General features: G+C 36.8%; 1 protein-coding gene across 2 annotated transcripts in view; it reads right to left on the bottom strand.

The window, feature by feature from the left end:
* LOC150101286 (phosphatidylinositol 4-phosphate 5-kinase type-1 alpha-like) overlaps positions 1-14,766 on the bottom strand; it is a 597,237-nt gene that overhangs the window by 135,529 nt on the left and 446,942 nt on the right. For both annotated transcript variants that reach the window (XM_090401030.1, XM_090401031.1), the window contains exon 16: positions 7,063-7,294. In XM_090401030.1, the coding sequence (XP_090257156.1) occupies positions 7,063-7,294 (232 nt within the window). The remainder of the gene's footprint in view (positions 1-7,062; positions 7,295-14,766) is intronic.

Here is a 14,766-nt window from a genome sequence, read left to right as displayed (position 1 = left end):
AAACGTCACGTTGCCATCTTCTTGGGAATTTAATACAAAGACATGTGCACACAAGTACTACATAACAGCAAAAAATGATTTTTTGAGTTAAAGATTTTTTGAAGTTAAAGAGGCAAAAAATCATTTTTTGCCTCTTTAACTTCCAGTCCTACCATGGAGGTCTAACTTTTCTATCCTTACAGACAACCTCCCCACATGCCTCTCTGGCTGAATCAGTCAATGTATTCTTCAGGATTTGCCACTTAATCTCCAAGGTTTGGTTCCAGTTCTGAAACTCTTTCATTTTTTTCTTGAATAATGTTTGTGTATTTTAGCCTACAGTTCACATTTGAGAGCTGCTCAAATTTTACTTGCTTTAAAACATTCTTACACGCTCTTCTTTTCAATAAGAAATTAAATTTTATCCTGCTCAAGACTAAATAGTGATCACTTCAAATTTCAAATCCTCTGTACGCTCTGGTGTCCTACACAATGGAGAAAACATCACCATCAACAATAACATAGTCATGAGACTTTTCTTATTTCTTGCCTCTTCTCTCCATGTGAATTTATGCACGTTTTTATATTGGAACATTGTATTAGTAATAAACAGTACATGTTTTGAGCAGAAATCCAACAGCTATTTGCCATTATTATTAGCATTGCTCTTTTCTCCAAATTTCCCAAAATGTTTTTGCATGTTTGACTATCATTTCCTAATCTTCTATTTAGATACCAAACAAGGACCAACTTTTCTTTTTCACTGTCAGTTGCTTTCTCTAAAGCCTCAAAAAATTCCTCCACTAATATCTTAGTAGAACCTTCTGTGGGACCATAGGTTCAAATAAATCTCATTGTCCAGATCCCAATTCTGATATTTGCCCACATCACTCTACTTGATATGGCCTGCCATTCAAGAGGATTAGCCTCGTATTTTGTGTTGAATACTATAGCTACTCCTTCTTTTCCATGATTGTTATTGCTTGAATATAACATTTTGTATTTATTGCTCAGAAAGATCTCACCAGTTTTTGTCGTTTTTGTTTCTGTCACCCCTTTTATGTCGATCTGGTACTTATCCAATTCCTGAGTCAGCCCCATTTCTTTGCCATTCAGGCTGCTTATGTTGATAGTACTGATCCTGATCTCTGGTGATGTTGAGTTGGGGTGTGTTTTCAGATTTGTTCCAGTAGCTGACTTTTTGCTGTTCACCCTGGTTCCCTGGCGAAAACAATGGTAGCCTTGTTTAACCGGTTACTGCTCCAGCCGGAATGAAATTCTATCATGCTGTACCATCATCTTATTTGTGGTCTAAGCCAATAAGAATGCAATTTGTCAGCCCATCCTCATTCGTTCAGTATTCAGGTAGATACCTAAAATGTTGCTCCACGAGAAGGTGCTCTACACAACGAAAACCTCAAAATATAAACCATTCACAGAAAATTATTATCTTACAAGACAAAACTCCTTGTAAATTTAGAAGAAATATTTTAATAATTTATACTGAAACTTAACTTTTTTTTTTTTCTGTCACCATGGTAAAGCTTCCAACACAATCTTTGCCCTCCAAAAGATATTGATAATCCTCTAAAATTTTCTAAATGTCTAGAATTATTACTATTACTATTATTACGGGCAACTCCAGGGAGTCATTGGACTCATCGAGGGAGGCCCCAAATCATATTCATCACAGCTATTTGACATTCATACAGTATCTATCATACCTCGCCTTAAACTCATTCACTGTCACAGCATCCACCACAGACTCAGGGAGCGCATTCCACTCATTCACTACTCTAAAAGTAAAGAACCCAGTTCTAACACCTTTACTAACTACACTTTTGCCCAGTTTCCATGGATGTCCCCTAGTCCTCCCAAAACCAGCCCTGTTCGCAAAAATATCTTCTGAATTAATTTTATAGAAACCCTTCAGTAATTTGAATGTCTCAATCATATCTCCCCTCCTCCGCCTATCAACCAATTTTTGCAACCCACAAATCCTCAACCTGTTCTCATACGTTTCATTCCACAGACCTGCTATCATCTTGGTCACTCGCCTCTGGATCCTCTCCACCTCCTCCCCATCAAGAAGAAACCTAGGTGACCAAATCTGAGCACAGTAGTCTAGATGGGGTCTTATCAAGGCTCGATACAGAGGAACAATAACCTGCTTGTCTCTGCTTGTCATCGTATTCTTCAGCAACCAAGTGATTTGATGAGCTGTTTTGGTCACTTTTGCAATGTGTCCCCTAAATTTCAATTCCTTATCAACCAACACTCCTAAATCTCATGCCTCATCAATTTCCTGGAGCACGGTTCCACCAATGCAGTAAACTGCCGCCAATCTTTTCACCCCAAAATGCATAACCTTACATTTTGCCACATTAAACTGACATCCATTCTCCTTAGCCCAGACCTCCAATCTATCCAAATCATCCTGCAAAATTTTGACGTCATCTGCATTCACTATTGCCCTACCCAACTTCGCATCATCCGCAAACAAATGAACTGTTCCTCTCAGATCATTTCCTATATCATTTATGAACAAATTAAACAGCAGTGGTCCAAGAACAGATCCTTGTGGCACACCACTAGTCACAGGCCGTCTTGTGGATTCTACTCCCGAGTAAACCACTCTCTGATATCTCTCCGTCAACCACCCTCCTATCCATCTCACCAACCCTATGTCCATTCCCATATGCTGCAATTTACTGATTAGAATTCCATGTGGAATCCTGTCAAAGGCCTTGGCAAGGTCCAGTAGAATCACCGTAAACCCATTACCCTTATCCAGTTCAGCCGTCACTGTGTTATAATACGTGAGCAAGTTACTGAGGCATGACCTACCCTTCACAAAACCATGCTGTCCCTGATACAGTATCCCATTTTCTTCTATCCAATCTTGTATTTTCCTCTTGACTATTTTCTCTAAGACCTTGACAATGATTCCTGATATGCTAATCGGTCGGTAATTTACTACAGCAGTCTTGGAACCACCTTTATGCAGTGGAACTATTTTCCCCTCTTTCCACCCACTCGGGACTAACCCAGACCCGAGACTCAAATTAAACAAAATGGTCAAGGGTACTGACAATTCTTTAGCTGCTTCTCGTACAACACGAGCTGGTATACTATCCAATCCCACATATGTATTGACATTGAGGTTATGCAATAGACTACTCACCTCCACTTCATTAACCACAATTCCCGTATAATCTACTGGTTTATTCGTTTCTGCAATGTCACCACCTGGATGATATACTTTTGCAAAGTGCTCACTCAGTAACTCAACTATCTCAACTGATTCAGTTACCTCCCTACCATCGGCATTCTTTAAAATCAATCTGCCATGTACATTTTTCCTTTTACTTGCTACATATCTAAAAAACTGTTTAGGATTCTCTTTAGCCTGCATGGCCAATGTTCTTTCGTAATCCTTTTTTGCTTTTCTTACCACACTCGTCACCCTTCTGGCCTGTGCTTTATACCGTTCATGTGCCTGCCGGTCACCCTTCTCCTTAAATTCCCTCCATAGTTGTTTCTTTTTTTTTTGCAACTCAAGCTTAATGGTGTTATTCATCCATTTAACCCCTACTTGATTTAATATTTGGACTCTTAGGTATACAGTCAGCCATTGCTTCATGCAAGCACTTCTTAACTACCTCCCATGCACTATCAACTTCTAGTCCTTGCAGTTGTACATGCTATGGCACTGAACCAATCAAACTCCTAAGCTTGTCATACTTTCCAGCCCGATAATTCCACATGCACCCTGTCTTAATTGAAAATTCTACACCTTTAGCCACCTCCCAAGTTAAGACCCTATGATCACTCTCACCGATTGGTGGCAACGTGGTCATATTTGTTACAGCCAAATCCTCAGATGTAATTACTAGGTCAAGCACTCTCTGACCCCTAGTATTTTCCATTACATGCTGTCGCAGATAGTTATCCCTTAATAACCGCATAAAATCCAGTTCCTTCCTCCCGTGTGTCCTCTCCTCACTCCAATCAATGCGACCATAGTTGAAATCTTCCATAATAATCACCCTCCTTCCACCCATTTCTTCTATTTGCTTGTGCATACTGTCACCACCATCTTTTCCATCACCTGGTCTATAGCAGCACCCAATTGTATATTTAGTTCTGCTAGCCACAATCTCACACCAAATGGCCTCAAATGTGCTCTTTTCTCTATCCTGCAATTCAACTTCTATTCTCCTTGGCTGGAGCTCATCAGCTATCATCAACAATACTCCTCCCCCCATTTTATTCTCTCTGTCATTCCTGAACACACTATACCCATCACATTCAATCCCACTAGTCATATCATCTACAGTCAGCCATGTTTCACTAATACCTATAACCTGTGGTCTGGAAGTGCCAACCATGGCCAAAAACTCTTCCTTCTTGTTCCTAATACTCCTAGTATTAGTGTACATGAATTTAAGACCTCCATTAGCCCCAACCCTACCTTGATGCCTTATATTAACTATCCCACTCAGATTTGTTGTCCTTATTTGCTCTGGCATATTATATTCCTTCTTACATTCAACTGCCTCCATAAGGACTGTATCTCTACTCCCCCCCCCTTAACAAATCTAGTTTCCCTGAATTTGCACATCCACTACATTCAGCAACACTTTCTCAAGTCTTCTTACACCGTAACCATTCAAATGCAAGCCATCCATCTTATATAGATCCTTTCGCCCATCAAACTCACTCCACACATCCACAAATTCCACACCACTCGTCATACATAACCCACGCATAAAGTCATTTGCAATTTTAGCCCTCCTTTGAAAAATTTCACTGTCATACCGTGGCAAAAGACTAATCATTCTAACTCTCTCACTCTTTTCTTTTGCTACCTCAAACAATTCATTCAGGTCTTCTATCATTTCCATTTTATCTCCTTTCAAATCATTCGTACCTGCCACAACAATCATTTCTTTCACCCTTTTCTTTTGCTCTCTAATAGACGCAGTTACGTCCTTTAAGGTCGCACCAGGTTGGTACGATTTTGTCAAATCCTCTACTAACGAGTCTCCATACAGCACTCTATCCTTCATTTTGTTCATGTTCACATTCATACGTCTATTTTTCCTGTCATACCTTTTATTATTGGTTGGTTCATTCAGTCTACTTTTGTTCATGCACTCTAGCTGCTGTTTTGCTCTTTCTATCGCACTATTCAACAACGCAATCTCACTCAATGCATCTATCTCATCTTTTTTGTTCTCTGAGAAACCATTTATACAATCATTCACACTTTCTACATTCACACTCTCACAATTTTCATGTACAACCTTGCCGTTTCGTGTCATATCCCTGTTTCCTTCATTCTGAAGGTTGACAAAAATATCACACTCACGATCCGAAATACACTTCAATTCCGCATTCTCCCTACATTTTCTACACACATTCAATCCTTTATTATCATCTAACCACACTCCGACCGCACTCCGCAAAGCGTACATTTCACAGCTAGTACACTGACTCATTTCTTTTATGCTACCATTCTTTGATAACGATGGCGAACCTTCATTACTGGCCGCCATTTTCCTTCGCACAGGTGCCATTACTTATCTGTGACGTGTTTTGTCAAATTATACCCTAATCTTTAATAATTATTCAATTAATAAATAAGAGGAAAAAAAGTGCAAACATCAGAACATTTAAGTACTAAATATAATTAAATAAAATGAAATATAACTAAATACAGTAACTTAGCTTCGTTTTGTCTTCCACCGTTACGCGTTCGATTCCGACGGTACCAAAATATATTATATCGCGACAGCAACTAACTTCCAAAAAACAACCACTGAAGTACACTCGTATTCAGAGAAACAATTTAGCACTCAAAAACGTAGAAAAACGGGGAAAAGAGCGGACTATTCACCGATTAAAAATCACTTTCTTCTGCACAGCTCAAATTCACCGCCACGTGCTACAGCGACGCTAGATTCAGTAGTTCTGTCACTTTATCCTTCAGGTGATATCATACCAGTCTATATAATCTTTCTGATTGTATAATTATTGTATCCACTGATTTTAAAGGTGTTTTCTAGAGCTATCATCTATTTATGATGCTTCAGAGCAACTAACCCAAGTACCTTAGTGATTAACTTATTTTGGCCATATCCAACTTCTGTTCAACATAATGATTGGACCTACAATGCATAGATCCTCTTCTGTATGAACATCAAAACACTAAGATTAAGCAAAGTGCATCTACTTTCTTAAAAAAAAAAAGGGAAGGGGGGGCAAATTAAGGAAAGAAATGAGCAGAAGAGGATCTATGCAGTCTAGGTCCTCATTATGTTGAAGAAAGGATGAGCCAGGATCATCCAGGATGAGCCTAATCAACAAGGCTGCTCAAGATTAGTTTCAATGAAGCTCTATAAATAAGATAACATCTAGAAAATACCTATTATAAATGGCTATAATAACCATAAAATCAAAAAGATTACTTATACTTGCATGATTTCATTGTCTTATATGAACTTTATCTGTGAATTACTTAAGAATATGCCAATGTGTTTTATGTATCCCATCAGCTATCTAGTGTCAAGAATTAATTTCATGCTCTCTCTCCTTCTCTGGCTGTAGTGTGTCCAGAATACTCTGCAGTGATATTTTTCATATGTGATACAGATTATCACAAATACAAATATGATATGGATTACATCCAGGATATTCTGACAATCTAATGAGTTGAATGAGTATTCTGAATTTAACAATCATGATTCCATGCTATGCTGTGTGGATACAGAAGGTGCCCTGTGAAACTAAGTGCATTACAGGGGCATATCATTAATTTACTATCAAAACTTCCTTTAGTTTTTTTTTCCCTAAATTAACAGACAATGCACTGAGCAATTTAAAAGCTTACAAATTATAAATTCATTTCATTAGTCCATTACATCTCTTTAAGTGATACTGCAATATTATGAGTAAAACACAGCATTATGATGATGAACATACATTAGAAAACCAAAGAGACAAAAGTTGACTTTGATGGTAAGCCACTCTTAATCACATAATAAAATGCTAATTTATAAAAAATTAAAAATGAGTAACCTGATTTCTTCAGGCTTATCTAAACCAACACTTCCTTTTGCCAGAGAGTGTGCAGAACGTATTGCAACAGTTCGGAGATTAACAGTATAATCAGTACCAGGATGTTTCCACTTCTCTTGATTGGACTGAACTGTTACAGAAGAATCTCTTTTAGGAATTTCTGTTGTGCTTGTGGTATATGGATCTCTCTGGTTTTCTGCACCAAATGTGGAATTTTCTTGTGGTGTAGGTCCTCAAAAATGCAAATAAAAACATAATATGAAGTGAGAATAGTTTAATGTTATTAGTTAATAGTTTAATAACATAATATGAAGTGAGAATAGCTTAAAATACTCAAATATTAGTATAAGTATTACATAGAAAAGTTGCAATCTGACACTTTTTTTGAATCGCTGACTCATCACTAAATGTCAGTGGACTAATAAAATTATTTTAAACACATTAAGTCCACTTTTGCCTTTATTTTTGTAGTTGGGATCTGAATCATTACTAAGTGTTACTGTTCTTCCCCCCCCCCCCCCACATGTCAGTGGAGTACAGTAAACCCTTGCCGAGTGCAGATTTGCAGAACGCGATTTTGCACATACGCGTTATCTCTTAACTGTTTCCATTTAATTTGTCCATGCTAAAATTTCATTCATACATGGCATGCTGCAGAGCGTCGGCCAGCAACTCTGCTTGGCACTGCCCACTAGCTGAGTGATCCAGGTCAAGTTGCGATCATTTCACTCCCGTTAGCAGGGCTGTAATCACGGATTTATCAGTGTTTATCCTCTTCTCCTTTTGCATTTGTATTTCTTTTAATTTCAAAAATTCAATATGACATCTAAGAAGAAGAATAAAGATGATAAAGCCGCAAAAATACGCAAACTTTTGACATTATCTCAGAAAATTGAAATTTTAGATAAGTTGAAAAATGGTACTGTTTCATGGCTTGGAAAAAAATTAGCTATAAATGAATCAAGCATAAGAACAACATGGGAGAATGAAGAAAAGATTCGGTCTAGTGTCAAAGCTTCAGGCGATACTTCGGCAAAGGTTTCTCAAGTTTCAAGAAGAATTCCGCAAATGGCAAAGATGGAAAAAATATTAATAGCTTGGATTGACAATCAAGTAAAGGAAAAAAGCTCAGTTGTAGATGGTGTTGCTATTTGAAACAAAGCATTAGATTTGTTTTCTTTCGTTTTAAATAAAAATGGCCAATCGTCAGAGAAAATTTACTTTCAAGCAAGCAAAGGTTGGCTTGAAAACTTTAAGCGTCGTTTTAATTTGCACAGTGTAAAGCTTCAGGGAGAAGCTGGCTCTACAGATAAAGAAGCAGCAGAGAAATTCAAACCCCAATTTTTGAAATTCATTGAAGAGAGGGGTTACGTCCAAGTTTTCAATGCGGATGAGACGGGCCTACTTTATAAGCGAATGGGACAACGAACTTACATCACAAAGACACAAAGGTTGCCCCAGGTTTTAAAGCTTTTAAGGATAGACTCACTTTGCTTTTTTTGTGGAAATGCATCAGGCGACTTCAAGTGCAAGCCTCTGCTCATTTATCGATCAAAAACGCCTTGTGCATTGCAGGGAAAAAATTTTGAGCAATTGCCCGTTGTGTGGAAGTGGAATAGAAAAGCTTGGGTAACAAAAGCCCTCTTTAATAACTGGTTTGAAAATTCATTCGTTTAAAAAGTCAAACATTACTTAGAACAGCAAAACTTGTGCTTTAAAGTTCTCCTAATTCTCGATAATGTTCCAGGACATGATGCTGAAGCCCTCACAACATTGCATCCAAATGTAGAGGTTTTATTCCTCCCACCTAACACCACTTCCTTAATCCAACCAATGGATCAAGGGAACATAAAAACATTCAAAGCTTATTATGTCAGGCATGTTTACACCTCTGCAAATAAAGCACTAGATGAAGGAAAGCACAACACGCTAATGGCATTTTCAAAGAGATTCAACATAAGCCACTGCAGAGAAATTATTAAACTCACATGGGGAACAAGTGAATTCATCAACATTGAATGCTTGCTGGTGTTAAATAATTTTATTTATATGATTTATTCTTTATATTTTTGTTTCTTGATTAAATCCTTTCTTATTTAAAACTTTATTCAATTAAAATCCTACCAGCTGCTCTATTGTTGTTACTTTCTCTGTATTTTACTGTTATATATATTCCCATTCTATCTTTCTATCGCTATTTTACTTCTTCAGATATAAGGCCTAATATGCTTACATCTAATTATATCTAAGACTGTTTCCTCTTCGGATACTGGCAAATTTATTTTATGCTGCGCCAGCCAATGTCCTATAGTAGAAAAGATCCTTACTCAGGGAGACAATACTAGATTCTGAGGCTTTCTTACACAATATCTTACTTTAACACTGTTGTATAGATTCAGATTATTACAGTCATGACCAAAATCTATAATTATATTTACTTTCTAAATCCTTCCCACCAAAATAGGTTCTATTTTTATAAGTGGTAGTTTGCAATCGTAATTAGGCATGACTCAGGTTCAGGTAAATATGACAACTTTATTGGAATATCTAAACAGAATACAAAATTCATACACTCAATTATGACTCAATACTAAATGAAACTCGAGTTAAGAGTTAGCATATTCTAAATTAATGAAAGGTCGTAAAGCATGTGAAACATAATAACTGCATATTGGGATAGATAGCAAATGATATGAAGTTAAACTAAAATTCCCTTCTGTAATGCTATTCATAAGATAATATAAACAAACATTCTAATGTTACTCAGTTACTAAAATCCACAATTCTGATCTCGTTAAGTTAATCCTATCACATACAATTACAAAAGATCTCTTCCAAACAATTCTTCTTACTTTCTCAAAGGAGGTTAACTTTCTAATTAGAGACTGTCCACAGAGTTCTTTAGAATACTGTTCTTAATTTCACATTCGCAAATAATCTTCTCTCTTCTAATGAATTTTATACACAAAATAGAGTCATTTTACCTTACTGAACTTTTTCCGTGTCTTTCGGCACCATGTGTACGTCTGGTTACTTCTTGACTATTGGCTGTCCATACGCCAACATAGGGGTTATGCTATCTTCATTATTTCTGCCAAAAACGGACTTAAACCTTTGAGTTTCAGGAACAACTCGATAGAACTTCTCAGCGACGGCTTGATTCTGCTAGGACTGGAAATTTTTACCTTCAGCTCTGCGTAGAATCCTTCTCCATTTTTAAGAAAGCCTGCTGTCTGACATCCTATCTTAGCACAGACGCTTCATCCCTCCCCCCCTTTATGTGAAATCTCACTAACTTCCGAGCCACCAAACAGGAAAATGTTACAAGAGAGATCCGATATGGCGCTCATCCCCTTATATTCTTCAATGGAGCACCCTCTTTTTCCTCAGTCCCCTTTGCACACAACCCATATCTTTTAACACCTTGGGTTCACCCCTTGCTTTTTCCCGACGATGTTATGCTCTTGTATTCCCAGAATTCGCGTCAATATACATTCCGCTTAAGTTACTGCCGCCAGTGTTACGCTGTACACGTGTAGTTTTATACTTTCCAAGAATTATTATTTAGTAACTATTTGATGACTCACAGTTAATTTTACACAGCTTAAGTGAGGCTTAAATTAAGTCAGATTATCCCTCTTTAAGACATACTCTAAATAAAATCTTAATAAGATCATAATAGCTTAAATATATGGTCCATGAAATAAAGAATACAAATTTTATACATAAAGTGAAGAAGTTTCACTTTTGATTTCAGCTGATGTGTAGGTATTTCTCTTTGTTAGTAAGTTTAGCATGTTAGATTCTGAATGAATGATTTCTTTGCAAGATTCCTTCATTCAGGATCTAACAAAGGTCCCCTCTTTTTATAAAAAAAATTTTCTAATTCTTTTATAAAAACTCTTTTTGCTTCTCCCTCAATCCTCTGGGGATGAACCCTCCATCCTTTCTGGGCCTTAAGTCATATCTAGATTGGACAAACCCTTTTTTTTTGTCACTGGCTGTGCTTCCTTCTCTTATCTCTGTTGAACTTAACATGTATCCTATATCACTCTGTGCCTTATCCTTCCGATTAAATTTGACTACACTGCTATCTTGTAATGTATTGGACCTAATTCCATTTTCATTTGAATTATTCACAAATCTTACACAATCTGTGAGTATGTGTGCAGCCTTCATAGCAAGAGGTAAATCCCAAACTAATAACTCACTTATTACCCTTCTAAGCTTGAAAAGAAAACATAAGAAGTGGGCATAAATTAACTGCCGCTTAGATTGTACATTTATTTCGCATCTTCTGTTCCTGTTCTACCTTGAATAGTTAAAGGAACCTCTCGATCTTTCAAATCTCTCAATTACATTCATAGCGATTGTTCCCTGACTACTTTCCCCTAATTTCCCTTCCTCTACGCTTTGATCATCTACTACTTTGACGTTTGTTATGAGTTAAGTCTCAGTCTGGCTGTTGTCTTTGGATGTTGAAGTTAATGAAGAATCAGTCTAGTTATCAATACATTCTTCATTATCCCTCTTAGCCTGTACACTTTGTACAATGTTAGTCTCAGTTTGCATTCTGCCCTGATGTGATTCCCTAACTTTCCTTCCATTATTATTTCTCTCTTTATCTGACCGTTTTCTTCCCATAAGGAACATTTCATTACAAGAGAAGATGCATGAGAATTTGTACTTCTCCAGAAATCTTATTTCCAAGATGATTTGTGAGCCTGGGTGAGATGTCCTAGAGAGGACCAACAAATCTTGCCAAACACTCATGTTAAATTCAGGTAAGTACAATTTTACTCTAACCTTCTTTGTCACATATATCTCTGATGTAGAGATTCCCGATAACCAGTTTCCTTAGATTAGAAATTCCTCACCATACACGGACTTTTATTTCTTGAAGATAATCTTCAGTAATTACAGAGGCCCAGGAACCAGTATCTAGCAGTATGTTACAATAACATCCCTGTACGTTCCCCATGATTATCATTCTTGACCCTCTAAGATGTTCATGATTCCTCTGCCCTCTTCTCCATGGTTTACCTTCATAATTATGAGGAGGGTGCCCAAACCTCGACTCATTTCTATTATTTCTCATGGAGAACCTCTTGTTCTTAAAATAGTTGCGAGCTATGTGCCCAATCTCATTGTAACAGAAATGTCTAGGCGGCTCTCTTCTGTTCATTATCTTATTGGTCTTCTCATTTTGAGGTATGGTTGATTCTGAAGTCTTTTCTGTAACTGCCGCCAGCTGTTTCAATACAGCTCACAATAGGTTGTTGTAGTCTTTCGACTCCCTTTCTTATCATCTCATCAGTCTTCTGTTTGAGATATAGTTGTTTGAGAGGTCTCTTCAGTTACTGCTGCCAGCCGCTGAAGTGCAGCATCAAGACAGTCCATTATGGGCTGTTGTAAGAGTTCAACTTCTTGTTTAATCATTGAACATACTTCTTCAATGTCAGACAGCTCTACTTCCTTTGTGGTGTTGGTCTTATAGTCAGTCACATGATTGATCCTTCTCCATCTTTCTCACCACTCATTTGATCATTAATAGTCATGCTCCCACATGTGCCTGACTCCTTTCAGTATTGTTCACACAAGTGGAATCATTCCCCTCTTTAATCACATAAATATTGCTGTTTTTCTCTTCTCTGATGACATCGACGGACCCAATTGAGGCTGTGGGACAAATGTCTCCAAGCAGGTGCTCTCTTTGTTTTACTGCTGTCAAACACTCCTACAAATTTGTTATATCCTTCCCAAATGCTGTCTCCTTCAGTTCTTGTCTCAATTCCCCCCCCCCCCCTAAAATGTTGGAAAACTGCCCAGTTAAGATTGTGCCGGTATTTGTCAGAGACACTTAAAGTATTGGCAAGAGCTAAGACTCGGTTGTGGTCTGACACACTTTCTTTGTCTTTTTGCCCCATCTTCTGGAGCTTCCATAAATTTGGTCCCACATTCCTCACTTTAGAAAACTCGGATTTTAGGACCTCATTAAACTTATAGTAATCTCTATTTTCTTTTAAGACGGGGAGGAATAAAAGTATGTCTTTGCCTTCCCGATAAGCTTACTACGGAGCAGAATTAGCAGTTGGAGCTCACTCCATCTACCAATTCTTCTTAGTTCTTCTATATACTCAAAAAATGCCAGAACGTCATCAGACTCCTCCCCCGAAAACTGAGGAAAAACCTGTAGAGGATTTATCGTCCTAAAGAATTCAGAGTCATCTAAATCTGAGCTTGATGGTTGAGGCATACCTGCTTTCATCTCACAAACTTAATTATTACCTCTTTTCACACTCTTTGTTATTTCAACAAATGCCTGATTGCCTTATACGAATCCAAGACCTACTTATAGTGATTATAAGTAGGTCTTACAGTGATTATTCCCTATTAACCTTAATTTTTTAGGGACCCTAATCATATCCTGTCGACTGCACCATTGTTAAATAATTTTATTTATATGATTTATTCTTTATATTTTTGTTTCTTGATTAAATCCTTTCTTATTTAAAACCTTATTCAATTAAAATCCTACCAGCTGCTCTATTGTTATGTTGTTACTTTCTCTGTATTTTACTGTTATATATATTCCCATTCTATCTTTCTTTCGCTATTTTACTTCTTCAGATATATGGCCTAATATGCTTACATCTATTTATATCTAAGACTGTTTCCTCTTCAGACACTGGCAAATTTATTTTATGCTGTGCCAGCCAGTATCCTATAGTAGAAAAGATCTTTACTCAGGGAGACAATACTAGATTCTGAGGCTTTCTTACACAATATCTTACTTTAACACTGTTGTATAGAATCAGATTATTGCAGTCGTGACCAAAATCTATAATTATATTTACTTTCTAAATCCTTCCCACCAAAATAGGTTCTATTTTTATAAGTGGTAGTTTGCAATCGTAATTAGGCATGACTCAGGTTCAGGTAAATATGACAACTTTATTGGAATATCTAAACAGAATACAAAATTCATACACTCAATTATGACTCAATACTAAATGAAACTCGAGTTAAGAGGTTAACATATTCTAAATTAATGAAAGGTCATTAAGCATGTGAAACACAATAACTGCATTCATATTTGTAGATTTAGGGACTCAAAAACACATGTGTTGAACAGATTATTTTATTAATTACAAATAAAATAAAACTTGACGTTTCGACCTCTATATCAAGGTCATCATCAGAAGAATACAACTGTATGCAGAACCAAGCTACATGCTCATGCTTTCTATACCAGTAAACTAAATCTACGTAGTTAATAAATCTTTTTTCTAGCCTGACCTCTAGTGATAAAAAAAAAAAAAAAAAATATATATATATATATATTATAATGAATATATATTATAAATAGATAAATGCAACTACAATAAACTGTTAGAGTCCTCCTGTATTAATATTCTGGATAGTTACAAAATAATTTCTTTCAGTTGCTACTGAAAGTTCTAAACACTTCACCAAGTCACCAGGTTGTCTTCTTGTAGTGGGAATTTTTCTAATTCTAGTTTAGGATGTTATATAGGTTGTAGATGGGTCCTCCACATTCTTGAAATAGTGAGGCCATCATTTTTGTTGAGATTTGCGTTGTGTTTGAGCATTTCACAAGACTCTTTAAATTTTCTCTCAAACCAGGTTTTGGTGCGGTCAAACACAACCCAAATCTCAACAAAAATGATGGCCTCACCATTT

Source organism: Typopeltis vanoorti, chromosome 11, assembly GCF_054136105.1.
Source record: "Typopeltis vanoorti isolate ZY-2024b chromosome 11, IOZ_Tvanoo_1.0, whole genome shotgun sequence".
Classification (NCBI taxonomy): Eukaryota; Metazoa; Arthropoda; class Arachnida; order Uropygi; family Thelyphonidae; genus Typopeltis; species Typopeltis vanoorti.
Note: the sequence above shows the minus strand (reverse complement) of the source record. Positions and strands in the feature narration are given on the sequence as shown.